A 26425-nucleotide genomic window follows, 5' to 3' on the forward strand; every position below is an offset into this window, starting at 1 on the left:
ATAGTTTAGCCATTTTAGATGATGGGTTTATAAAGATAGCTATCCTATGTTAGACTGGTAATTTTTGTGCATTTGCTAGTACATATATTGTTGACTTCATACTTTTCCATTGTAAACTTTTTCCTGTTCTGAGATATCTTATCTACTCTCAGTTATCTCTTCTATTCATTATAGACTGTAGGAATTTTTCTTATTCTTAGGGAATACCCAGACTTATCATTAGCGTTTGTACATTTTGGTTTCTAAAGAGCTGACCTATAATAGTAGTTAACATGTGTAGGTGAAAAATGGTTCACCTCTTTGGTGTATCAAAATGGTATACAAGTACATCATTATTCCATATTATTTTCCAGTGTAAATTTTATTTTCATCCTTTGTATGTGATCAAATGAACAAAACACAAGTACAATATCAACACCCATTTTTAAAGCATTTTTCTTCCTCAGCTTTGATTTTATGGTATAATATATGGGTCAAATCATGACTTGCCTTTTATGCAGTGATATGTAGTATATATAACTTGAAAGCCTATAAAGTGAATGTTGTCTTTGTCCCATAAGGTAGATATGATAAAAGTGATCTGTTGTGATTCAGTTGTAACTTTTTTTGCATGTTGCAATTATACAGATTCTGGCCTTGTACATTAAAGTTTTGTTTTGGTTTTCTAAAGGATTCTTTGTTTATACTTTTTGATGCTAATCTTTAAATGAATTTTTATTTAGAAATAATCTTGAAAATGTAATATCCATAACAAACATTTTATTATCTATCACATTAAATATAATGATTTACATAGTAATTCAGCTGTTTAACTATAAAATTGAAATATGGCCATATGTATTAGAAAAATTGAAAATAGTATGTTTTGTTTGGATTTGCTCCATAAGTCCTATAGATGAAATAGAGTTTTAGTGAGTGTTTTATGCCATGAAAAAAAACACTAAAGAAAATACGTAACATCTGTTAGGTCTATTATGGACTAAATTTTTTAAACAGATGGCTTAGATTGTTCCTGCTTCTCTTCCAAATATTTGTGTTTATAAAATACTTAGTTTTGCTGCTACCCCTGGGACCACCACGTGTGTGTGTGTGTGTGTGTGTGTGTGTGTGTGTGTGTGTGCGCGCGCGCGCACGCATATGCGTGCACATGCGCACATCTGTATGTGTATATATATATATATATATATATATTTGCCTTTGGGCAATTTGAAAAGGTACACTCCATTGGCTAGACATAGCCCCAGGCACTCTGGGCACTTTTGAACAGCATAAAAACCATTGAACTGACAATCCCATTCTAGTTTTTTGTGTTAATAAATATATGTATAATGGAATATGTTACTTGTTGGACATTATAAAGCAGGCAGAGCACAGACACAATAGTATATTAAGGTTTTAGTATTGCTTTCTTTTCCTTAGATTAAATATCTTTTTACAATTTGGGATAGAGGGGAAATGTTTTGTCTTTTTCTTTTTCAAGATTGTTGAGATTTTTTTGGATTATAATGGTAATAAACACTTGTATAACATTCTAGTATTTGTTAAACAGAAATATGTTTGATGCTGCTTTTTTTTTAATATGTGTTTTCTTTATTCAGAATGCTACACTGCAAGCAGAGAAGCAAGCACTGAAAACTCAACTGAAGCAACTTGAGACACAGAACAATAATTTGCAGGCTCAGATTCTTGCACTTCAGAGGCAGACAGTATCATTACAGGAGCAGAATACCACTCTTCAAACACAGAATGCCAAGCTTCAGGTTGTAATGTAAAATTATCGGGATATGCAACAAAACTCTTGAATTATGCTATTATGCTATTAAAATAAGGATGACTAGACATGGTAACATTGTTTCCTAGTGAGAGAATTTAACAGTTAGTTGAAGATAAAGTATTTCTGTATGTGCTTTGCCAAATTTTCGGATATCAGCATTTTTTAAATGTCAGAGCCTCTAAATTAAGTAATAAATTTACTCATCAAATAAAGATAATTTTATTTATATTGACTTTATGGCCTTTTACCCGTTTCATCAAGCTGCTAATAATTAATCAGGTAGAAACCCTTGTTTTAGAGTATGATTGCAGCATATCTATTAGTTAAGTTACTGGAAAACAACACAGCATGAGAATTTTGTCTTTGGACTTATCCTTAATTCAAATGATCCATCTTGCACTTAACACTACCAGTGTCTTTTCAAATAGAACAGTCAAGTGGGGGAAAGTGCAACTCTCTGAAACCTCTTAAAAAGCAGTGAAGAAGTTCCCCCTCTGAATCTAAACGTCGTTCTTTCTCTAACTCTTTTCCAAATGATACAGCAAATACTAATTTAATTTAGACTTGAGAAAATTACCAATTGAATATTCACAAGTAATTGTTTACTTCTATCAACTCTCAACTTCTAGAAAATGATAAACTAGCATTTCAAATTTTGTTCTTTTTCATGGAATTGTTGCTAATCACCTTCATTTAAGATAATTTAACCCTGGGAAGTCCCTGGCAGTCCAGTGGTTAGGACTCCACGCTTCCACTGCAGGGGGCCCAGGTTCAATCCCTGATCGGGGGACTAAGATTCCGCAAGCCGTGCGGCTCGGCCAAAAATAAATAAATTAATTAAATTAAATAATTCAACCCAAAACATATATATGATATGTATATCATAATATATATCGTAACACCTACCAAAAATCAAAATTAAATGGTAACCTTATTCTTTAGCGTGCTAAAATCCAAATTTTCTCAGTATAATATGAATATATACGCAGTGATTTATTTAGTGCTTCCTAAAGTCAACATTGTCTTTTACTTTAAAAAAAAGAACATTATAAGCTATTTTTCTTGTGTCTAATACAGTATGCATTCTTGTAGGTTGAAAATTCCACTCTTAATTCCCAAAGTACCTCACTTATGAACCAGAATGCACAACTCCTAATCCAGCAGTCTTCCTTAGAAAATGAAAATGAATCTGTAATCAAAGAGCGAGAAGACCTGAAATCTCTCTATGATTCTCTGATCAAAGATCATGAAAAGCTGGAACTTCTGCATGAACGACAGGCTTCAGAGTATGAGTCTCTCATTGCTAAACATGGAACTCTAAAGTCTGCCCACAAAAATCTTGAGGTGGAACATAAAGACCTTGAAGATCGGTAATTTATTATCTTTTCTTGTGTTGTTAACTTAAAACCAATTTTCATTGGGTAATATAATAAATTGTATATGTTAAACAGCTCTGAGATAATTTATGTAGGAAATGTATATAAATTTACATGTTTTATGTGATACATATTAATAAATTACTATTGTTTCCTTTATTTCTAAAATGTTTTCTTTTTTTCTAAGGAAATATTATAAACCAAATACATAACTTTTTTTTCCAGTTACAATCAGTTACTGAAACAGAAAGGACAATTGGAAGATTTGGAAAAAACACTGAAAGTAGAACAGGAAAAAATGCTGCTTAAAAACAAAAACCATGAAACTGTAGCTGCAGAATACAAGAAACTTTGTGGTGAAAATGATAGGTAATAAATATTTATATATTTTAGTTTTGTATTATTCATTATATCCAGCGTGTATGTTGCCCCTTTGTAGTACCATCCATAACTTAGAATTTTTTAAAAAGACCCCAGAGCAATAAGTAAATTACCCAACAAAATCATGTAGCTAGTTATAGAATGACTCAGATGAAAACCTGGATCTTCTGCTTTCTCTCATTGTTTCTCTTGATTTATTCAACTAATTAAGTTTTTAAGCCACATTATAAAACAAAATTTCGATGTATGTCGATAGCATTTACATACTTTATTGAGACAGAATGTAATTAAACCTGATTCTTTTTGTCTTTCTCTTTCTGCTAGTCTGGTATCCTGATTCTTGTCTTTGAAGGTGCTAAAAGTGAGCAGCCTTATCATTTTCTCGCTCATTGTTTGTACTTTTAGTTTTAACTGTCTTAGGTTTTAATGGTCTCATATTGCCATGGGGCAATTATTTTTTAATTTGAAGCCTTGGGAAAATCATAACTTGTCAACTGGTGATCAGCCTACTTCATAAGAGTACATTTTCAAAAAATTTTTAGAAGCCTTTGAAAAATTTAAACAGCCTAAACATTTGTACTGCTTTTACATTGCCGTAGCAGAAGTGCTGAAAGACAGCACACAAAATTCAATGGGGAACATTCATTGAGTATTTGTCCTATTATGGATTTAATGCAATCTATTTTTAGAATTAAACATCTATTTCTTTTCCTTTATTAAAAAAATCCCTAGGCTTCTAGAGCCATTTTCATTTTCATACTTAGTAGTTTTTAATTTAGGAATTTTTACAACTAGAAATTCTGTACTGATGGATTTGAACTTTAACAAGCTCAACACCAAGCTAGAATCAAGGAACATGTATTTGTACAGTATAAACAACAGAAGACCAAATTGTGACAAGTTTACAGGATACAAGGACATATTACATACATAACATTGGGGAATGCGTTAAGTCTGGAAGTCCCATCTTCAACCTAACCTTTTTTCCTTGTTGGGATTCACACCAAACTGGGACAGTTTGTGAACTTGAGTAGACCTTCCAGAAATCTGTTTTGCATACATTAATGAAGAGTCTCCAGAAAGAACTCAGCCTAAATGATAAGAAGAAATTGAGCATGATGAACTTGAACCAGAAGATTATGCAGGCTTGGAAGGGAAGAGTGGTCCTGAGTAGAGTATTTTCTATCTCTCAATGCTGTTCTTGCCCAGCTTTTATGCACTCATGCCTGTGTTCTAAGGGAAGAAAAGGCTTTAAGTAAAACCTGAAAGAGCTCTTTTACAAATAAAAGATATTTGTGAAGACTTAATCTAAAGAACAGTAGTTTATCCATTTCTCTAAATAGCTTAAGTTTTAATCTTAGATAATGCCAAACCAAGAAAGTTGGTGGACTAGGTTGTCTTGGTCTCTTTAGAATTATGTTCACTGAATTGCATTTTGGTGTTAACGTTCTCAGCTTTGAGGGACAATGTAAAAAAACTCTCTTAAAGAGGTTATTTTAGTATTTGCCAGTGGGATGATATTGAGGACATGGTATATTCTACCTCTTTATATCCCCTCCTGCCATGAAGCATTATGTAGCTGTCTGTATGCCTCAGTGAGGTTTGCCCAGCTGTTACACACATGGCATGCATTCATACATGGATTCAACCTATTAATGGAGTGTTTATTGTATGTTTCTGGTCTTGCCATTTTACTTTTTTACCAAGTCATGATTTTTTAAAATGTATTATTTTATTATTTATAATTCTTATAAGCTTACTCAAATTCTTTGGAAAATGAGTTGAATTAAGTTATTAGATGTTCTGAGCAAGTACCATCCTGAGCAAAAGTTTATTTTGTTTGGCTTCCTCCGCCCTTTTGTGGGTTCCTGATCTTAATTCCTTCCATAAGATGAAGGTTAGTAAACTACAGCTAGCTTAGCAGGCCACATCCAGTCTGCAGCCTGTTTTGGTACAACCCCCAAACAAAGAACAATTTTTACATCTTAAAACGTTGTGGTGGGGGACAAAAAAGAAGAGCATGCTGTAGATTGCATGTGACCCACAAAGCCTAAGGTATTTATTACTCTCTGGTCCTTTATAGAAAGAATTTGCTGATCTCCCTCTTAGAGGTCAGTGGACCTTGTTCTAAAGGTATAATAGTGGAAAGGAACAGAAAAGGCTATACTGTGATTTTTACCAAAAAATCCAAAATTTATCATGAATAATTGAGGACTGCATAAATATGAACAATTCGCCACAACTGCACAAATCTCAATAACTAAAATCTTGATTGAAGTTTGTATATCTCAGTTATCTGGCAACAGATTGATAGATTACCACGTCTCATACTGGATTGATTAATTTGCTCGATCTGATTTTTCTTTATTTTTTCATGTTGAATTGTAGAATCTTTGAATTCTCTAGGTTAATCAAAACTGGATTGGTTATTTTCTCTTTTGTCCTTTAATCTAAATATTTTCGTATTAATACTTAAAAGTTTTAAAGTATAGTTTTTACAGACTAGAAACTGATTCTTGATGAGTTTAATCACTGGCAAGAGAATCTTTTATATTCTTTCAGTATGTCTGAATGTGATTTACAGCATTTTCACACTGTGTAAATTATAATGAAATCTGTTAAGAGAATCTAACTCTATTTATATCATGATTTCTAATTATAGGTTGAATCATACATATAATCAGCTTTTAAAAGAGACTGAAGTTTTACAAACTGACCATAAAAACTTGAAAAGTCTTCTAAATAGTTCCAGACTGGAACAAACAAGATTAGAAGCTGAATTTTCAAAGTTAAAGGAACAATACCAACACCTGGACATCACATCCACCAAGCTAAATAACCAGTGTGAGGTGAGCTTAATAAGTTTAATTGCTGTTTCCTTCTCTTTAGGTATCAAGACTTGCCTAAAAAGTAAACAATCATATTATAATAATGATAATAGCAGTATATGTTTAGTAGGGTCTTTCTAAAAATTGGTCAGGGATAATTGAAATTCACAGATCATTCAGAAAAACTTCCTTCTTCCTTTATCATTAATTTCAACAATTTTTATTATTAGTTTAAACTTATATGTTCAGATACTTTGAAAAATTAACCCTTGTTTAATGAAAAAATGTTTACTGACCACCTGGCATGTATTAGTAAACCAAAAAGGTAAAAATCTCTTTCCTTGTGGAGCTTATATTCTGGTGGAAGGAAGTAGACAATAAACGTAATAAGTAAGTGAAATATATAGTGTTTCAGTGTTTCGTTACATATGGCTGTGTAACAATTTACCCCAAAACATGGTGGTATAAAACAGCCATTTATTATGCTCACATATTCTGTGGGTCAGAATTTGGACAGGGACAGTGGGGCCAGTTTGTCTCTGCTCCACTTGCATCTGGGCCCTCAGCTGGAAGATTGAAAGGCTGAGTGCATGTTTGGTGGTTGATGCTGGTTGTCGGCTAGAAGCATCAGTTTCCTCTTCACATGATCTCTCCCCATGGACTGGTTTGGGCTTTCTCACAACATGGTGAGAACCAGACAGAAGCCATCTCTGTGTTAATGATCAAGCCTCAGAAGTCATGCAGCATCATTTCCCCTGCATTCTATTCACCGAGGCAGTCAAAGTCCCATCCAGGTTCAAGGGCAAGAGAAATAGACTCAGCCTCTTGATGGTGAATGGCAAGATTCCGGAAGAGCATATGGACTGGAAATACTGCTGTAACCATTTTGAAGATTAGTCTGCAACATATGGTATGTTACAAGATGATAAGTTATGTGCAAGTAAAAATGGAGTAGGGTAAAGGGGGATAAGGACCCCCAAAGTGGATGAGGGAGTATAGGTTGAAATTTTAACTAGGCATCCCTGAACAAAGATTTGAAGATTAGTGTATTATTATGTGGATATCTGGGGAAAGAACATTCCAGGCAAACAGCCCACACAGTGAACCTAGGCCAGGGGAATACTGGTATGTTTGAGGAATACTCAAGGAAGCTAGTGTGGCTGGAGTGGAATGAGCAAAGGGGGGAGAGTAGTAGGAGATGAGCTCAGAGATATGCCTGGGCCAGATACGTTGCCTTTATAGGCCTTTGTAAAACACTTTTCTGGGTAAAACAGGGGAGCCATGGGAGAGTTTTGAACAGAAGTGACATATGCCTTATGTATACAGTTCTACTCTTAACATAATTCCATGCCTCTTCCCATGATGGTTTGATAAAGCGATAAAAGTTTTGAAATAGAAAAAGGATATTGAAAGCCTTAAATAATTCTTAAATTTTATGATTGGTCCCTAAATTGTTAAAGCTTGAGTATAGCTTAACGTCTGAATTTCTTGGAACTTTTAGGAAACCGGCACTTAAGCAAACCCTTAAATGGAATTAGGAATAGACTGCATCAGAAAAGTAATACTTGAAAGCTTTTTGTCTGAAATCACAAACTAATAGAAAAATTAGTTTGAAATCATACATATTTAATTACCCAACAGAGTTCAGAAATTATAGAACATTCATTCTGCCTGTGATTTATAAAAGTTTAAATAAAATATAATTGGGGTAATACACTTAACAGAGGAACATGACGTACAGTGAAGAACATGACAAAATCAACTTCCCCGGAAACAATAAAATTGGACAGAACTATCAAAAACAACCATTTTAGGGCTCTGGAACTCAAGCAAAGACATACAACAAGTTGAGAAGAATTTATTAAAGAAAAACTACTCAGCTTTGGGTAGGAGGTTGTTTGAGGCATTTTATCATGTGACTTCTCCCGTTCTTAGTCCCCTCCTCCCTTTTCTCCATACCTGGTAGTTCAGGCAAGGGGCAAGCCTTGAAAACCAACCACTTTGCTACTGGAGGGGACTGGCTTGATTTGAGCAGAGAACAGGAGAGTTCCACACCCAGGAGTGCTGTCAAAGGCCAACTCTCAGATAGCCTGAGGTTGGAATGTTGGATGTGGCAAGTCACAGACCAGCAAACTACTCAGAAATTTAATGTGGAGATCCAAGGAATGAGACAGCTAGCCATAATTTGTCTTGATAAGGTCCTACATGTCACTGGTGGTCTAGAAGACTTCTCAGGAGAGATCAGAAAGGGCCCTAACTACCTTATCCCTGGCTGATTGTCCCAACTTGAGTCAAATGCTAACCCTTGGCTAGGGGCTAAGTCATATAATAACATGACTTGGAGGGAGTGGAAAAATGAATCCATAGTGTCGGAGGTTCATATAGTAGTTAATCTTTGTGGGAAGGGGTGGTAATTGGAAGAGAGCACAACAAGTGTTTCTGGAATACAATTAATGTGCTGTTTCTTGATCTGGGTGCTCCTTCACACATGAGTTCATTTTGTGATAATTCATTGGGCTGTATATACACTTAAAATTGTTCTTTTTTCTGTATATATGTTTTATCAGTTGTCTGCTGATGCAGTAATGCTGTATAAGAACCATAGAACCTCAGTGGTAAGGGACAGTAAACATTTATTTTTGCTCATGAGTCTGGGTTAGCTGAGCAGATATGCTAATCTGCATTGATGTGTGCACTAACATCAGTTGATCTTGGTAGGCCTTGCTCCTGTATCTGCAGTTAGCTGGCACGTACCCTGAGAGCTGCCTGGTCTAAGGTGGCCCCAGCTGGTGTAACTTGTCTGTGCCATGTGGTCTCTCATCCTCCAATAGGATTCCAAGAGACTGAGGGGAAGCACATAAGCCTCTTGAGGCCAAGGCTTGGAACTATCACACCATCACTTCTGCCTCCTTCCCTTGGCCAGAGGCATTCCAAATTCAAGAAGAGGGGAAGTAGATTCCACTTCTTGATAGGAAAAGTGAGAAGTCACAGCACAAGAGGGTACAGGGAGGAGCACTGCATTCAATTTTGTAGTGAGTCTACCACATATGTTGCATTTCAATTTAACAACATATAGATAAATAAAACAAATATAGCACAGTATTGACAGTTGTTAGATATAGATGGCTATTTATGGATATTCATAGTATTATACTATCTGCTTTATCTTTTTTTTTTTTCTTGCTTTTTTTCCCTACGTTTAAAAAATATATTCTACAAGTGACACTAAATTTTGACAATCACTACTTTGGGCTCTCTGACTTCTACTGAAACCTCTGGCCTAACTAAGGCATATTTCTAATTTCTGTTGACTACAGAGAAGAAGCAGCTCAATCATGCTGGCAGTCTAACTACTAGTAATAATCAGTAGTAATACCACCCATTTATTGATACTAGATTACCTGACTCCCTTGGATCGAGCCATAAAAATTATACACAAACTGTTAAGGTTTCTTGAAAACAGTGGTTGGGGGAAGAATGAGGTATATTAAGTACCTACTGTGTGCCATAGGCATGACACCACGTACTTTACATATATTATTTAATCCTTGCAACAGTCTTGGGGGGTGGGAGTTGTTATCCTCAATTTATAGGTGGGGTCATTGAGGCTCAGAGAGTTACTAATTTGTTCAGCATTTTATAGCTACTTAAATGGAAGGCCAGAAATAGGAATCTAGCTTTGGACTCTAAGTCAAACAGCTGTAAAGAAAGCAGTGTTTTTGGAACTAGATAATTTATTATATGTTAAACCCAGTGTTTGTGAGAATTAAGAAAACATATGTGTCCAGCACATAACCCAGTACTTTAGCTGTCATTATTACTAAAATAATCACTCATGTTCTAATCAGAGTACAACCATCTGATTGTTCAAATAGCAGAAGACTTAAATCTTTGTGAAGTACTTATATTTTTCAGATGTTTTGGGGGATTTATGTTAAATATAAATGTTGATATTTTAAAAAATAAATGTTTGTGTTTAAACAGTTGCTAAGCCAACTTAAAGGAAATTTAGAAGAGGAAAATCGACATCTACTAGATCAAATTCAGACATTAATGCTACAGAACAGAACACTATTGGAGCAGAATATGGAAAGCAAGGATCTTTTTCATGTTGAACAAAGACAGTACATGTAGGTACCAAATAATCTTGCACTCTGAAATATTACTCATGATTTTATCATTGCCATACCTGGTGGCAGAGAAAATGCAATGCTAATTTTTCTTGATTTTCAACATTATTATTTCGATATATATTTTTTTAATGTTTATGTTCTGGCCTAATAACCAGAAATACTGACATAAAAACACATGGATCCTGCACTTAATGAACTATTAATATAAAGCAAGAAATACAAATAAATTCTGTAATGGAGGTGTGTATAGGAAACCATAGAAATACAGCAAATATAAGGGAAGGAATACCTTAGTCTGCAAGAGAAGGTAGGCTTTCTAAAGATGATTGCTTGAGCTGAGACTTAAAGGTTCAGTAGGAGTTTGCCTAAGGAGGCATACCAGGCCAAGAGAGCAGCAAATGCAGAAACAGGAGGTGAGATGAAAGTATATTATTACTGTGGTATAGGATCTAAAAATTAATTGTTCTTGCTGGAACAAAATTGAGGAAGGAGGAGTAGCAGAGAAGTGGCTAAACACTCAGGAGCCACTTGACAAAGGTTTTCTTTGCCGTACAAAGGACTTGCTGAAAAATTTGATTGGGGAGTAATGTGATCAGATTTGTGCTTTTTGTTTGTTTGTTTGATTGATTGTTTGTTTAAACCACTGATGACATTAGAGTGTAGATTGGAGGTTCTGAGAATAGAGACAAGGAATAAGTTTTAAGAAGGCTGTTGCAATAATCTAATGAAAAATAATTCACAAGCAGTGATAGTTGAAATCAAATATCAATACAAGAGAGATGTGAAAGATAGAATTGACAGAGCTTAATTATTGGTAAGTTGTATCTCTGTTGAGAGTGGAGGAATCTGGTAAAATCAGAGATTTTGGCCAGGTTAGCTCAGTGGATTGTCTTTGTAATACACCATGATTCACCTTTACTAAATTCTTCTCTTCCTCTTGTTCCCTAAATGAGAAGCATCATAGTATAATAGAAATAGCAAAGATGTTGAAATCAGACAGCTCCTAATTCAAATCCCAATTCTTCTCATTACTAGTTATGTGACTGTAGACGAGTTACTTCATTTCTTTGATCATTGGTTTCTTTTTCTCTAAAATAGAGATATAACACCTACTTCCACCATTATCCTAAGGAGTACATGAAATAATATGTGACTTTCAGGCTTAATGTATATAATGGTGAGCCTCAGGGCACATATGAAGCCAGGATACACCATACATTTTTTGAAGCGTCGATTTTACTACAAAATTTGGGGCAAGGAACATTATTTTTATATTAATACACAGGTATATCATGGAGCAAAAGGTAGAGTTTCTGTGAACTTTTAAGGTAAATGTAAATTTCAAAGAAATTTCACATTTGTGGCTGGCCACTTTGGATCTTTAATCCTTTTGGCAGCATGTATGCCTTTACTCTCTGCCATAAGAGGTATTTTAGCTTAAGAAGCAGTGAGTGTATCTAAAATTTTAGCATTTAAGTTTCCTGTCCCTTAAGGAGAGGTATTATCCAACACTTCATCTTCTTAATATTCTGACCTTTGGTGAATAATCCATTTCCAAGGTTTCAGTGATCGTATCTATACAGTTGACTTATAAATATTAGTACCTCCTATTCTGACTTTTTGAATTTAAATTTAAAATATCATCTCACATGTCAGACAGTTCTAGCTGAATGCCTCTGTCACATCGTCCTAGTAGGAGTGACAGTGAACAAGTACTACTGAGAATTTGGAGGTTCCTGATGATATTTCAGCAGGTAAAAGGAGAAAAGAACTGGGAGGTATAGGCTGTGTGCTATTTGAGCTGTGGTATAACTAATGGCAACAACTGTTCACAAAGTTCTTCTTCCATATAAACTCTCAAATCATTTCCTTCTGTTTCCCACTACCCTAATTCTTCCCTCCCACTCAACTAGGCTACCCCCATTAGCATCCTGAATGCATTCTTTACCTCCATCCTTTCTGATAATATCCTCTTCCATCATTGAGTTAAGGTATGTAAAGCATAGATTTTATAATGTCACATTGTAATGAAACCTTCAATACTTCTGATTTTCTGTTAAGCGAAATCTAAACGTGAAAGTCCCTCACTCCTTATTCTCAGCTCAGCTGTTTAATTTAGCATTCTTATTTTTTGTTTCAGTCTATCTGATATGGCCTTTTTCTTCATGAGGCTTTCCTTGGTCATCCAAGATGGAAATATTTTCCCTTTTATAAGTTCCTTTAGTACTTCCACGGTACTTTTATTTTGTCATCCCTACTATTTTGGATTGTAACAGTCACTTGTGTATATATCTTCTCTCTCCTACTGTACTATAAGCAGAGCTGGGCAACTTACTATTCATCTTTATATACACCTCATGGCTCATGCCTTCCTCACTGTGAATGATTGCTAAATATTTGTTTAATAAATAGTATTCTTTGGCATCACAGTTTTCTTAGATCATTTTACTTTCATTTCCCTATATAATATATACTGTGAAGAACATAAAAATGAAACTAAGATGTGGTGAAGCTAGTGTATTCATGCATTGCTGGAGGCAGGAAATAATTCTCTACTAGTAAATTAAGCCTAAATAATTCTGACGTAAAGGAAAAAAATCTGTTTGCATGAAGATGTCGTTGTAGAATTATTTATTATATTTGTAACTGTTAAGCAAGCTATCCAACATTTAAATTTTTTGCCTATATAAATTATGATAAATCACCCTTCATACCAAAAATGATTTGATATACTAAAGATCCAAGAATAGGGGAATAGTCAGTGTTGATACAATGTTGTTTAATAGCTGTAAAAAGATGTTGAGAGAATTCTTTTGTCATGATGATATTGTAATATGGAAGATTTTCTTCAAACAAAAATCCTATTGAAGAATTGAAACTTTAAGTCCTATGTCCTTTTATTTAAGTAAGTCGTAAATTTAAAGAAAATGAGAAACTTAGAAAAAACTCCATTGTTACTACCTACTAAATTCTTAGTTGTCAACTGTGGTATCTGTATTTCCTTATGTTTTGGGGAGAAGTTAGATCTTAGTCCCCAAATAATATCATTCATAACTGTACAAAATATGATGCATGTCCTTTTATTTTTATAGTGATAAGTTAAATGAATTAAGACGACAAAAGGAGAAATTAGAAGAGAAAATTATGGATCAATACAAATTTTATGACCCATCTCCTCCTAGAAGGTACTATTAACCAGGTTTATTTTCATTTTTATTTAAAAAAACAAAACAAAACAGAGAAGCTTCTGATTTTGAGAAGGACTCATATGTTGAATGTTAGACTGATAAGAATCTTTTAAAATTATTTTTTAGGAGAGGCAACTGGATTACTCTAAAAATGAGAAAATTGATAAAGTCTAAGAAAGACATTAATCGGGAGCGTCAGAAATCACTAACATTAACACCAACCCGCTCAGACTCCAGTGAAGGATTTCTTCAACTCCCCCATCAAGATAGTCAAGATAGTTCTTCAGTAGGTTCAAACTCTTTAGAAGATGGCCAAACTCTGGGGACCAAGAAAAGCAGCAGTGAGTGCTTAAACTCTTTAAACATTTGTGATCTCTAGTACTGATTTAGAATCCTTACTGAAGATTTCTTTTAAATAGCTTCCACAGTCCTTTGGGATAATAGTCGATGAATGTGTTTCTTTTTAACTCCATATCATTTTTAAATTCATTGCCTACTGCAATACTGCATAACTACATGATTTTCTATATTGTGTATTTAGAGAAATACCATACACAGAGATACCATCATTTGGCCAGGGAGGTAAAATAGTACAGAAAGACCAGTGAAATGAGAGCCAGTATACCTCTGCCACTTGCTAGTTCTGTTAACATGGGCAAGCCTTTTACCTTTGTGTCATACTTCACAGGGCAATTTTGAGGAGCAACCGAGAAATATTTATAAGAGCTCATTTTCGAAATTATTTATAACTTAATAGTAAGGCTTTTTATAATGACGTCTTACTCATACTTTGATGCTGTCAAATTGGAGAAAAGTTACATTGTGGGGAAGCAAAGGAATATCGCTATGAATTTGAAGAGAATGTTATTCAATGATTTAGAAATAGTTGAAGGTTATAAAAGTTATGGAGGGATTGTTTGGTAAAGGTTCAATGAAAATAAAGATGTAAGTTTGCGCATAAACTAGCCATTTAACTTTTTAAATTACAAATGTAGAAGTATAATATCATAACGTGCCCTATACAATTAATACTCTCTTGATTTCATTATTAGTGCACTTTGCTAAACATCAAGAGCAAAGTAAAAGCCTAAAAAAGTGTATTTTAAGGGAAAGAAAATCCAATGGTAGGCCCTTTGAAGATATACAAGAATTTGACTACTAGCAATGTTCTTATAAAATATGTAAACAGGATACTATGAATCCACTCACACTATAACCAGAATCACTAAATTTAAAAGTATATGTATGTATATATGTTTACACATATATAAACATATATACATATAGTAAACTATATATGTGTATATGTGTATGTATGTATATATATATATGAATTTCAGTACTATTCTTCTGAAGTATAGTATAGGCAAAAACAGCTACTACTTCCCCCAGGGGTAGACTCTCCATATGGGCAGCTCTCAAAACACTCAAAAAACTATATAGACGTTGTTTTGTCCTCAGGGGAATTATCTCTGAAAAAACAGTATTTTAGAGTGTAGGAGATTAGACATTCATTATAGGCTATATTTCAGAATGCAACTATAGCACCCTGTAAACTAGAATCCACAAGTAAGCAACAAAAAAATCATACACATACCTGAGTACATATTCATACATACATACATACATATGTACAAGTGTGTGTGTGTATAAGAAAGTGGTTTAATTCTATATATCCATAGAAGATTAGTCTTGTCAGTCAAATCTACATGAAACCTGTGAGTATGGTAGAGAGATCATCAAGTTTTCCTTAAAAAGGTGCCAGATGATTCAATTTTATCTGCTACCTTTGGATATAAAATATCTGACATCATATTTAATGAGAAATGGTCATGGGTATACTTATTTTTTTTAATTAAAGGAAGATATTTCAATTCTGATATGAAAATATACAAAAGAAAGGCACAGTCTTTTTTGAGGTAATCTTGTTTGTTTTAAATATAAATCTGTCATTCCTTCATACTCTCTGCTGAAACATCCAGAGTAAGAATCAGAAGGAAGTAATATTCTCCTTTCCATCAGTTGTTCAGTTTTAGAATTTTAAAAATAAACACAAAACCCAACCATTCTAATGTTCCCTTAATTTCAATATAGTTTGGGAAGAGAACATTGTATATCTACAAACTAATTGCCATAAGAAGGATCACATTCCACCACTGGCAGATTTATAACTCCTTTTATCCTGTCCATTTTGGATGAGTGCCTGTCTGTCAGTAAAGCAGTCTATGGAAAACAGTTGAAAACAGGAAAAGAAAGTATCTAAACAAGACAACGTGTGCATGCTGCAACCATTCAGCTTTGTTTTAGCTAAGTGTCCATTTTTACATTGCTTTCAGTTCATTTCTTTTTAATCATTGAAAACAGCTGTGTTTACCAAGCTAGAAATGAAATAAAAGCTTAAATGAATCATGAGTATTCTTAATAGCAATCAAATAAATAAGTTAATAAGCTGTATGTCCTTGCATTCTCCTTAATGAGTGATACTCGTCAGTTTGTCAGAAGAGCTTTTTATTATTTATAAGATGACAGCAAACCCTGAGAAACAGCATAGTTATTAAGGCTGTGTACAGTATGCTTTTAAATCTTGATGTGAGTTTTTCCCCTAGCTCTTAAATTGCAGTTCCAAAAAGGTGTAACAGTTTTTCGTATTAAAATCTTCTTAAAGTGTAGCTTAAGAATGTTAGTGACTCTAGTGAACATTTTAATTTTTATGTTAATGACTCCTACTGTAGTATAACCCTAATTTTCCTTCATATAATTTTCCTGCATAGTGCTACCTTTGATTTTTTTAATAACCCCAAAAGCCCTTTAAAATATCTAAAAATGTTATAAATACATATTTTTCTGTCATTTTTGCTTGCTTTAGGTTACCTCTTTATCTTTTAGGCTTATCAAAGCTTAAAAGCTACTATCAAAATACTGTTTTTTCTTTCTCCCAGCCAACCTTTTGCAAAATGAAATTAATATAATGGTCATCTTTTGAAAGACTTCTCTTAGAAGAGTATATATTTCTGTGGTGCTGCTAAATAATGCACCAGAATTCAGTTTAAACCAAGAAGTAATTCCCTATTTTCTTTTTTGAAGTTTAAGGAAATAATGAAAGTTTTTTTAAGTTTCTTTAGATTATTTTAAACATCCCCTAGTTTTTGTTGAGGCATTTTACCTAATGCTTGTACTAAAAATGTACAGGATGTACATTTTTCTGAATTACCTTTTTTCCAAAATAAAATCTTATAATTTAAAAAGTTAAAGAAAATAGAGGACTGAAAGCCTTCTACATTTTCATCATGTGTACTCTGTGATCCACCAATAATGGCCCTAATAATAAAGGTGTATCTTTACAACTTAACTAGGAAAATTGTTCCTTCTGTAAGTAGTTCTAATCAGTTCCTATATTTCTAGGACTTTAGTCAATCCAAGCTTTCAAAGTATATGTTTCTCATCATTGTCTTCAGTGCTTTTTCAAGTATTTTAAAGTATCAAAGTACATATTTCATATTTCATTATCACTCAGCAGCACGAGAATAATAGCTTTAGTATAGTTTACATAGCTGAAGCTCAGACATTCATTTCTGTCCTTAATTTCAACATTTAACTCCCATCTGTTCTTCTCCCTTTTTTCTTTCATTTTTCTGTTTCTGTTTTTCCTCATGCTCTGACATTAAAGTGGTTGCACTGAAAAGACTGCCCTTTTTGAGGAACAGACCGAAGGATAAAGACAAAATGAAGGCCTGCTACCGTCGTTCCATGTGTAAGACTTTATGACAGTTCAGCTTCTTTCAAATGACTACACTGGCTTCCATTACTAATTTTTCACTAACCATTCTTTGGACTGTGCCAATTTTCTTATTTTGCAAAGTGCAGTCTTCCTGTAATACAAGGAGCTGGAAGAATATTTTTTTTCTTAACTGGCACTGAATTTGCATTATATGTATGTTCACTTATACATATACATGCATATGTTTAGTCATACATGTAATATACTTGGAAATTTCCAGTACTTTCTAAAAGTTGGCAGAAAAAAACCTTTAATTTTATATGCCATAGAGATTTCTTCCCAAAGAAATTTACTTAAAGAAAATATAACAAAACCTTTAGCATTAGGTATTTAATTTCTTAATGAACTAGGATTAAATAAATAAATAAATAAAATGGCCTGTAACCCTTGAGAATGTTTGTCATTCTTTATATAATAATACTCTGGTTTTTCTTTTTTTAAGTGGAATAGGTAAATACATAATCATATTAAATGTCTGTCACTTTGGATATCCTCTCTTTCAGGTTTTTATTGAATGGTATACTTATTTGATTCATAAAATGAATAATTTCTTCAGTAATCTGCTCTGACCAAGGACTCTTTATCATTTTCAGTAGTGATGCTGTAAAGAACTGCTCTCCATATTACCTTTATTCATGCCATTTTTGTCACCACAGAACCACATTATGAAGGCTTCTAATTATATTGTACATCACTGCTCAAAAGCATGGCAGTTGTACAGAGTAAATTTCCTTTTCCTATCTTTAAAGGGGGTGGAGGGTGATAAAAACATTTATTGAAGTTTATCAGCCTTCGGCCTACTCATTTCATTCAGCTGAATGCATGTCATAATTCAAATGACCTTGTGGTTAGTTTTTTATTTCACTTGCATTAATCCATAGACAAAAGTCATATCATTTATAATACAAAATAGAAATAAGAGCAAATACATTAACCATGCTGATTCATTTGCTTTCATTTGCATCCCAGCCATGAATGACCTGGTGCAGTCCATGGTCCTAGCAGGAGGACAGTGGACAGGTAGTACTGAGAATTTGGAGGTTCCTGATGATATTTCAACGGGTAAAAGGAGAAAAGAATTGGGAGCTATGGCCTTCTCTACTACAGCCATCAACTTTTCAACTGTCAACTCTTCTACAGGCTTCAGATCCAAGCAGTTGGTTAATAATAAAGGTATAGGCCGTCTGCTATTTGCGCTGTGGTGTTAACTGTTGGCAACAGGAATTTTAATTTGACTTTGCCATGTTTACTTTTTTGACAGCAGCAACCTGAAATAATGATCAAAACAATCTGGATTTGATCTGAGGGAATTTTCAAATCATGTCAAAAATTTAAAACATCGAACAAATAACTAAAATCTTTTCCTAGGCCTTTCATAACAAACAGATAATGAATGAACTAACAAGAAATGGAAAAGTAAACCAAGTAAAAGAATGAGAAAAGGAGAGAGTGATAGAAGCTTTAAAAAAAAAAACACACAAAAAAACCTAGAAACACTATAGCATCACAGAGAACCATATAGAGCAACCCAGGCTCTTGCTTTGCTTTGCAGGGTCACAGGCAGATTGTTTCAGTGCTTCTGGTGTTTTCCCTAAGCAAGTCAACTCTCATCAGAGCTATTCTGTTTCTTACTCCTATTCGTTTCTGATTGAATCTATGAAATATGTTAAATCAAGATGTATTATATATACATGGTTGAAAAAGAATTTCCATATTCTGCATAAATAAAATTTTGTAAGTTTTTTGTTAAAAATATTTTTATATTCATTTTGCTATTTTATGTAGATACTACATCCTTTGAAGACGTAAGTCCACAAGGTATTAGTGATGATTCTAGTACGGGATCAAGAGTTCATGGTAAGATATGAACTTTATTTAGAGAGTACATATTACATACAGAATGAGAATGCTAAGACTCTTGCATTGACCTGCTGAATGTGGCGCTGCCAGCAAGCATGTTTTCTCTAACCTGCATCTCATAGCTACCTCTGCTATTTCTTCAAACCTACTACCCCCTTTTGCCTTTTTTAAGGTTATTATTTCATCCAAATTGACTCTGTTTTCATCAAGGTCATTTATAAAGTATGCCTGCACAATGCTCAAAGGTAATTTTGTTGCCATTTTGGCATAAGGTTAAAGTGATGAGATACATTTTATGTTTGGTTTTAAAAATATTCACTTTGGCAAAGGACAAACTCTAAGAAACCACATTTTCTGCTTTGTTGAGCATTTCAGAGTTTTTAGCTTCTATCTGGAAAGTCATATCTTACCAAACTAAATTAACAAATAGTGGATAACAGAATTTCATATGTAAAGGAATATGTTAAAGGAATTTCATATGTAAGCAGGACTTTAAGAAGTAGGATAGGGCCATGTTAACTGTGCAATTGTTTCCCTTGTATGGATAGGAATACAGGACATTAACTGTGCAGATGCTCATATTCCTCCTGTTCGTGGCATCTCTGCAATGTGCAGGGTTCCTTGTCTGATCTGTTGTAAGTGACCTAATCACCAGCTTTCTTTTTGGGGGGGCATGTCATTCTGTTCAACTAAAACAGTCCTGGTATCCATCTAGAAATCCATTTCCAAATCTAATTATGCACTTTTATCTTCTTTTCTTTGAATCTCAGCTATTGTCTGAGAAGTGTCCTGTTCTCAACTGTTTAACTGAACTATCTGGAAATGCCTTTGCTCTCTAATCTGTAAGAGTCAACTCTGTGGGCATGCTCAGCCTGTGAAAGTATGCATGATTGCTTCCTCAAAGCATTCTGTAATCAGAATGTAAAGTTCATTGTCTTCAGCTGGAAGTTTTATCACTGTCTCCTGATTTTTTCATTTAGCTTCGAGACCAGCCAGCCTTGATAGTGGCAGAACATCCACTAGCAATAGCAATAATAATGCTTCACTCCATGAAGTCAAAGGTATGCTGTAGGTAAATTTATTAATATGCTCCATCCATTTCCAGATTTAAAAGTGGGAGATTGATGAAGTTTCTGGGGTAAAGTATGAAATCCAAATCATTCTATGTTTGGAACATAGTTCCTTGGAATATTTTATACTTTTCACATTGCAATACAAATGTATTTCAATGTGTACAAATGTAAAAACAGGAGCAGTTATTTTAGTTTCCATTTTTCATCCTCACAGATAAAATCTTTTTCTTGTAATCTTTATATTTCAAAATATCTATAGGTTCTTATTTTACTTACATTTTGTCTTTGTCATGAAAGTGGTTGTCCTTAACTTTCTCATGATACATGTACATTGAACTCACAGAAGGTGTTTTAGAAATACTTTTAGCTTTTCTTATCCACGAAATAAGGAGGAATATATTTTTTTAATTTGAAAAGACAATTGTGTGTGTGTATGTGTGTGTGTAAGTGTAACAAGAGCCAAATGGGTGCATATAGTTCATATAAAGACTTAGTTCAAGATATCTTTTTCCTCAATTTTTTAATATGCATTCCAAGGTGAGATTTTTATGTAAATGTCTGGAAGTATTGACTAACACCTTTTTCCTTAAAGGTATACTGCTTACTCAGATTCTGGAATTAATAGATTATAAAGGTTTGTGAAAGTAGTTGTTCTCTACAGTCCAGAATTGTTAAATTATAATGAGTGCATTTGTTCTGTTGCTTTTTCATATTATAAAATCATTTTGTCTCAGTTGTGATTATATTTTATTATTAATGCTTTGACTTTGTTGCAATGATCTGAAAAATCTGATTTCAAGGAGGGATTATTTTTTCATTTTTTATAATCATGTTTTTATATTCTGTAGAAAAATATAGTCTGAAATGTAAATAAGTCTTTTCTGATTTGAAAATTTAAGAAAATCTTTTTCCTGTAAAATGTTACATAGCTTGAACCAAAATCTTTCCTGACCCATTTTATTCTCTGTGATTAGGAAACCATGGAAAGTTGCATTTTCTATCTTAATGCTGTATCTACACAGTTTGCAATGGATCAAAATGAATAAGCACTCTTAAGGAATAGCATAAACTTTAGGGAGCTTTTTTCCAGAACTAGTAATTTGCATTCTGTATAGTTGTTCAGCCTCAACCGAGTCTTTGAAAGCTGTATAGCCACCATACCAACAGTGGAAAGCAGGGAGAATCAGGGAGAATCATTCAGCAGAATGATTCAGACATTAAAGAATAAAATACTACATACTTAATTTTATATTTTTACTGGAATTTTCTAAGTAATTACATCATGTCTCCATTTGACTTTCCTTAGATGCTTGCTGTTTAAATTTTTAAAATATTTCTTTAAGATTATTCATTTAGGATCAACAAATAAGCCTTCAAATAAGGAATACAGACCTCATAGAAAGTCAAAGAATTAGAATTTTTAGCATTTAGAAGAGTTTTTGGTTTTAACATTCTCAAATAATTTAAAATTCATATAATCATGTTTTGTTTTAAATTGTGAGGTGTTTTACAATTATTTGAACCTGACTTTTAAAAAATGTATTATTTCCTTGTTTATTCATTCATTTACTCATCAAATGTATTGAGTGCCTGCTTTATATGTTTAGGTTGTGGGTATGGTGGTGATGGCAAGTCTTTGCCCTTGTGGAGCTTATAATATTTGTCAACTTGACAAATAAGGAAGCATGCTATGGTAGACATTTGTTAGACTGATGGGAGATTAACATGGTTTACTAAGCATTTCTGAATAAAGCTTTGAAAGTCAGTTTGGCTATTCGTAAGAATCCAGTCAACAGATGTCAGTACTTACATAGTTTTAATCTCGTTTCTATTATTGAACTCTTAACACACCATTTACTCCAAAAGCAGGTGCAGTTAATATCCAAAGCAGGCCACAGAGCCACAGCAGTGGAGAATTTAGCCTGCTTCATGAGCATGAGGCGTGGTCCAGCAGTGGTAGCAGTCCAATCCAATACTTGAAAAGACAGCCCAAATCAAGTCCAGTGCTCCAGCACAAAACACTAGAGAGTCGAGCACATCACAAGGTCAAAACTGGTTCCCCTGGAAGTGAAGTTGTTACTCTACAACAGTTTTTGGAAGAAAGCAACAAGCTTACCTCAATACAGGTTAGTTTTATCTATGGTGACCTTAATTTAGATGGACACTACAAGTTAAATTTCTATGGTTGAACTTTAGAGGTTTTTTTTTTTAAGGAGGGTTTAGAGGCATTAGCAATTTTTTTATTGCACAGTCTAATGTATCAGGAAAGTAAAAGCATGGCTGTATTCACTAATCTGCTTTGATTTTTTTTTTTTAAACAGATAAAGCCCTCAAGTCAAGAGAATCTTTTAGATGAAGTAATGAAAAGTTTGTCTGTCTCTTCTGACTTTTTGGGAAAAAACAAACCAGTTAGCTGTGGTCTGGCCAGGTCAGTAAGTGGAAAAACTCCAGGAGACTTCTATGATAGACGGACAACTAAGCCTGAACAATTTGTGAGACCTGGTCCTCAAAAGACTGAAGATACCTATTTCATTAGTTCTTCAGGAAAGCCTACACTAGGCACTCAAGGAAAGATAAAAGTAGTAAAAGAAACTTCTCTGTCACGACAATCAAAAGATAGTAATCCCTATGCCACTTTACCTCGTGCAAGCAGTGTGATCTCTACTGCTGAAGGAACTACCCGAAGGACAAGCATCCATGACTTTTTGACCAAGGACAGTAGACTACCTATGTCAGTTGATTCACCACCAGCTACTGCTGATAGCAGCATCACTGCAACATCTAGTGAGTACCGTTTACACCAGTGGTCCTCTCATCCACTTCACAGTCCAACTTATGCTGTAGGTTCTCAAGCACAAAATGATTTAGCTACAGACAAGCCCACGTCTCCATATGCCCAGGCCAGAAACTCAAGAACAGAAAGGTCACATTTTCTAAACCAAACTTTTGCCACTGTTAATATGTCTAATGATGCATTTGGAATATCAGCTAAAGATAGCATAGACTCATTTACTGTGGCTCATCCATCTCAGCCATTTTTATCCCTGAATACAGAATTAGTTAGTAACATAAGTGGGCTACCTCCCAGATCAGTCACCAGGCTAACTGACCAGGCCTCTACTTCTTTGGATAAAGCTGCACAGAAAGATACTGAGCAGTTTTCTGATAATCAGAACTGCAGTAACAGTAACCCACAGTCTTCTGTAGTTAGCAATAATCTTATCACTCCTGCATGCCTGTATCCTGATGACACAGAAGCTGCATTGTTGGTTTCTGAGGATAATCAAACTGTTTGGTATGAATATGGTTGTGTATGATCAAAACTGCACAATATAATACTGATGTCATTTGATATGCTCTATGCTTCTCTAATCTGATTTGAAGAGCTGCTGTTGAAAAGTATCATTTGGCTAGGTTTATACTTTTATTTTTAAATTGTAGATAGTGTTCAGGTGTACATTGTGGCATGTATATAAATGTGATTATGTAACCACAACAAAGCTTGCATGAAATATTAATTGCATTGTACATTTTTTGCATGACTTTAAGAACCTTAACAATACATGCTCCTCTTTGACATTTCTTGTCACCTAATAAGAGATTGTTACTTTGATACCTAGAAGCATGTTAAAATGGTTGCATGCTATAATTACCAACAAGGCATTTCCAAGTCATATTTACTTCATTGGTTCCAAAAAAGAATGCTCATTGTCTCTCTCCCTCCCTTTGCTCCCCTTTCCCTCTCTCCCTACCTCTCTTCCTCTTCTTTTTTTTTTTCCCAAAATGTGCACTTCATATTGCACGTGTATAGTATTAGTAAGGAAAACATGTTAAAAAGATGTCATTTTCTTTTGCCATTTAATTATGCCTTCTGCCCTGCTGTTTTATTTTCAAAGAAATAGTTATTAACTACTGCTCATATTTATAAAATTGTTCAGATTTAAAACTTTGTTAATACTCATAAATTTAGCGTAATTCTTTTTTTTTTTTTTAAAAAAACATCAAATTTAAATGTGACATACAGGGACTAGGAGTATTTGTATTCTGTTTCTTCTCTGCACTTTTCTTCATTTGATAAATGTAAGAGCTCAAGTACTATCTTTCCTTCAAGATGACTTTTTTACTTGGCATCAGTTAACACAGTAGTTTTTTCAGGTTTTTTTTTTATAGAGAGTCAAAGAGAAATAAAGCAAATCATACTCCATGTGTGAGAAATTTGCATTTTTACTTCTGTTCAAAAAGGGTAGCAAGCTTATAAAGTGGTGAAGATTGTTACTTATATAATTCTATAATTTATTACTAAATTATATATGTCTGTCCTTAAAACAGAATTTTCTAAAAGGAGTACATTGTGCTAAAATAAAATGCAAAATTAGTATTTGTAATCACTTAAACAAACAAGTATGTTTTTAGTAGAACAAATTTTAGAATTAAGAATAAATGCAAGCTCTTAACTAAAAATTAATCATAAAAGATGGAGAAAATATTTGCTAACTCTGACTCATGTCATAAACTTTAAAATTATCTTGCTGTGGTCATAGCACTTTTAAAGCAGAATCAGCTAAACTTGAATTGTTTTATTCCAGAATAAAACAAAACAAAAGAAAACCTCAAGAAACCCATAACCCTGACTCACTTACTTCTAGAGAAGTATATCTTAGTTCTGTCTCTGAAATGTTTTTGCCATCTTGATTCAGCCTAAATATTACTGACAGTCATGCAGCCTGGCATCTAGAAGAAATTATTTGAAATGTAACTTTAAAAATGGGGAGGAAATTATTATTTTACACGTTGTATTAAATTATTATTGTTATTAATTGGGCGAAAGAAAACAAAGTTTATAGAGAATCTTTGCTTAATGAAATGTGTATCCTGGCAATTCCCTGGCAGTCCAGTGGTTAGGACTCCACGCTTTTACTGCTGAGGGCCCAGGTTTTATCCCTGGTCGCGAAACCAGGGATCCCTGATCCTGCAAACCGTGTGGCACGGCCAAAACTTTTTAAAAAAAGAAAGAAAGACATTTGTATCCTTTATAAATTAAGCTATTCTCTTTTCTCATAGCCAGCTCTTACTAAAAATGCTTTTAATGCAGGTAATCAAATAAACACAATCAGAACTTTTTCATATTTTTTAGTATCTACATGAATACATCAGTCTGTTTTGTTGTCACTTGTTTCATAATCAGTCCGAACATTTCAAATGTTTTTGGTGTCCCTTTTTTCATAACCTGATAATAAAACTTAATGGTAAATATAGGTGAGATTACATGGGGCCATATATGATACAAATGTAATAATTAGTGTAATTTCCACATTTAGTCGAAGATTATTTCACAACCATTTCAACTTTTCAGATAAGTCTGGCCTTATACTTTGTTTAAAATATTAAATTTATTTATAAAAATATATTGAGAAATCATATGCTATTATAGTAAAAACTGATTATTTTACAATATTAGACTTACAGGAAAGAAGTATTTCTAACCCAAATGGCTATAGTTATATATACAGCATGTTTTGCAAAAGAACATACACACTGTGCATGTAAGACAGATAGATACATACCATATCCATGTGTCTTGATGTCAAAGAATACAGGTTAGACTTCCGCCAGAAACTGTCACCAGCTGTAGAGTCATAAAATTCCCCCCAAACACTATTTTACCTGTGTTTCTTGATAGCACTTGAAATCAAAATTTTAGCAGTGAGAAGAACCTTAGAAATCATATAGAGCTAGTGTTTCCCAAACTTTAAAAAAATCAACATAATATTTTCTATGAATGAAATCTTACAAAGATGCCCCAATTTAAAAAAAAAATTTTTTTGGGGGGGATAAAAGTGAAGCAACTCTGACTCAATTGAGCAGCGGCACTTTTTTTCCTCCAAGACAGCTCCATAAATACTCTAGCGGCTTCACAGATTACAGGCATACCTCGTTTTATCGCACTTTGCTTTATTGTACTTAACAGATACTGCATTTTTTTACAAATTGAAGGTTTGTGGCAACCCTGTGTTGAGCAAGCCTATCGGCGCCA

The 26425-nt window shown here is 33.8% G+C and overlaps 1 protein-coding gene across 10 annotated transcripts in view; it reads left to right on the top strand.

Annotated features, from left to right (window-relative positions):
- The window catches only part of CCDC88A (coiled-coil domain containing 88A), a 127075-nt gene that overhangs the window by 96141 nt on the left and 4509 nt on the right, over positions 1 to 26425 (top strand). For 2 of the 10 annotated variants that reach the window (XM_082357926.1, XM_082357927.1), the window contains exons 19-32: positions 1599 to 1760; positions 2867 to 3144; positions 3376 to 3519; positions 6194 to 6380; positions 10344 to 10489; positions 13585 to 13677; positions 13807 to 14021; positions 17348 to 17431; positions 18428 to 18631; positions 19244 to 19315; positions 19867 to 19953; positions 20299 to 20379; positions 22258 to 22517; positions 22713 to 23175. In XM_082357926.1, coding sequence (XP_082214052.1) covers positions 1599 to 1760; positions 2867 to 3144; positions 3376 to 3519; positions 6194 to 6380; positions 10344 to 10489; positions 13585 to 13677; positions 13807 to 14021; positions 17348 to 17431; positions 18428 to 18631; positions 19244 to 19315; positions 19867 to 19953; positions 20299 to 20379; positions 22258 to 22517; positions 22713 to 23175 — 2476 coding nt within the window. Of the gene's footprint in view, positions 1 to 1598; positions 1761 to 2866; positions 3145 to 3375; positions 3520 to 6193; positions 6381 to 10343; positions 10490 to 13584; positions 13678 to 13806; positions 14022 to 17347; positions 17432 to 18427; positions 18632 to 19243; positions 19316 to 19866; positions 19954 to 20298; positions 20380 to 22257; positions 22518 to 22712; positions 23969 to 26425 lie in introns of those variants that run through there. The other 8 variants (XM_082357928.1, XM_082357923.1, XM_082357930.1 and 5 more) reach the window with 8 other exon arrangements.

Source organism: Balaenoptera borealis (assembly GCF_965194805.1).
Source record: "Balaenoptera borealis genome assembly, chromosome: 15".
NCBI lineage: Eukaryota > Metazoa > Chordata > Mammalia > Artiodactyla > Balaenopteridae > Balaenoptera > Balaenoptera borealis.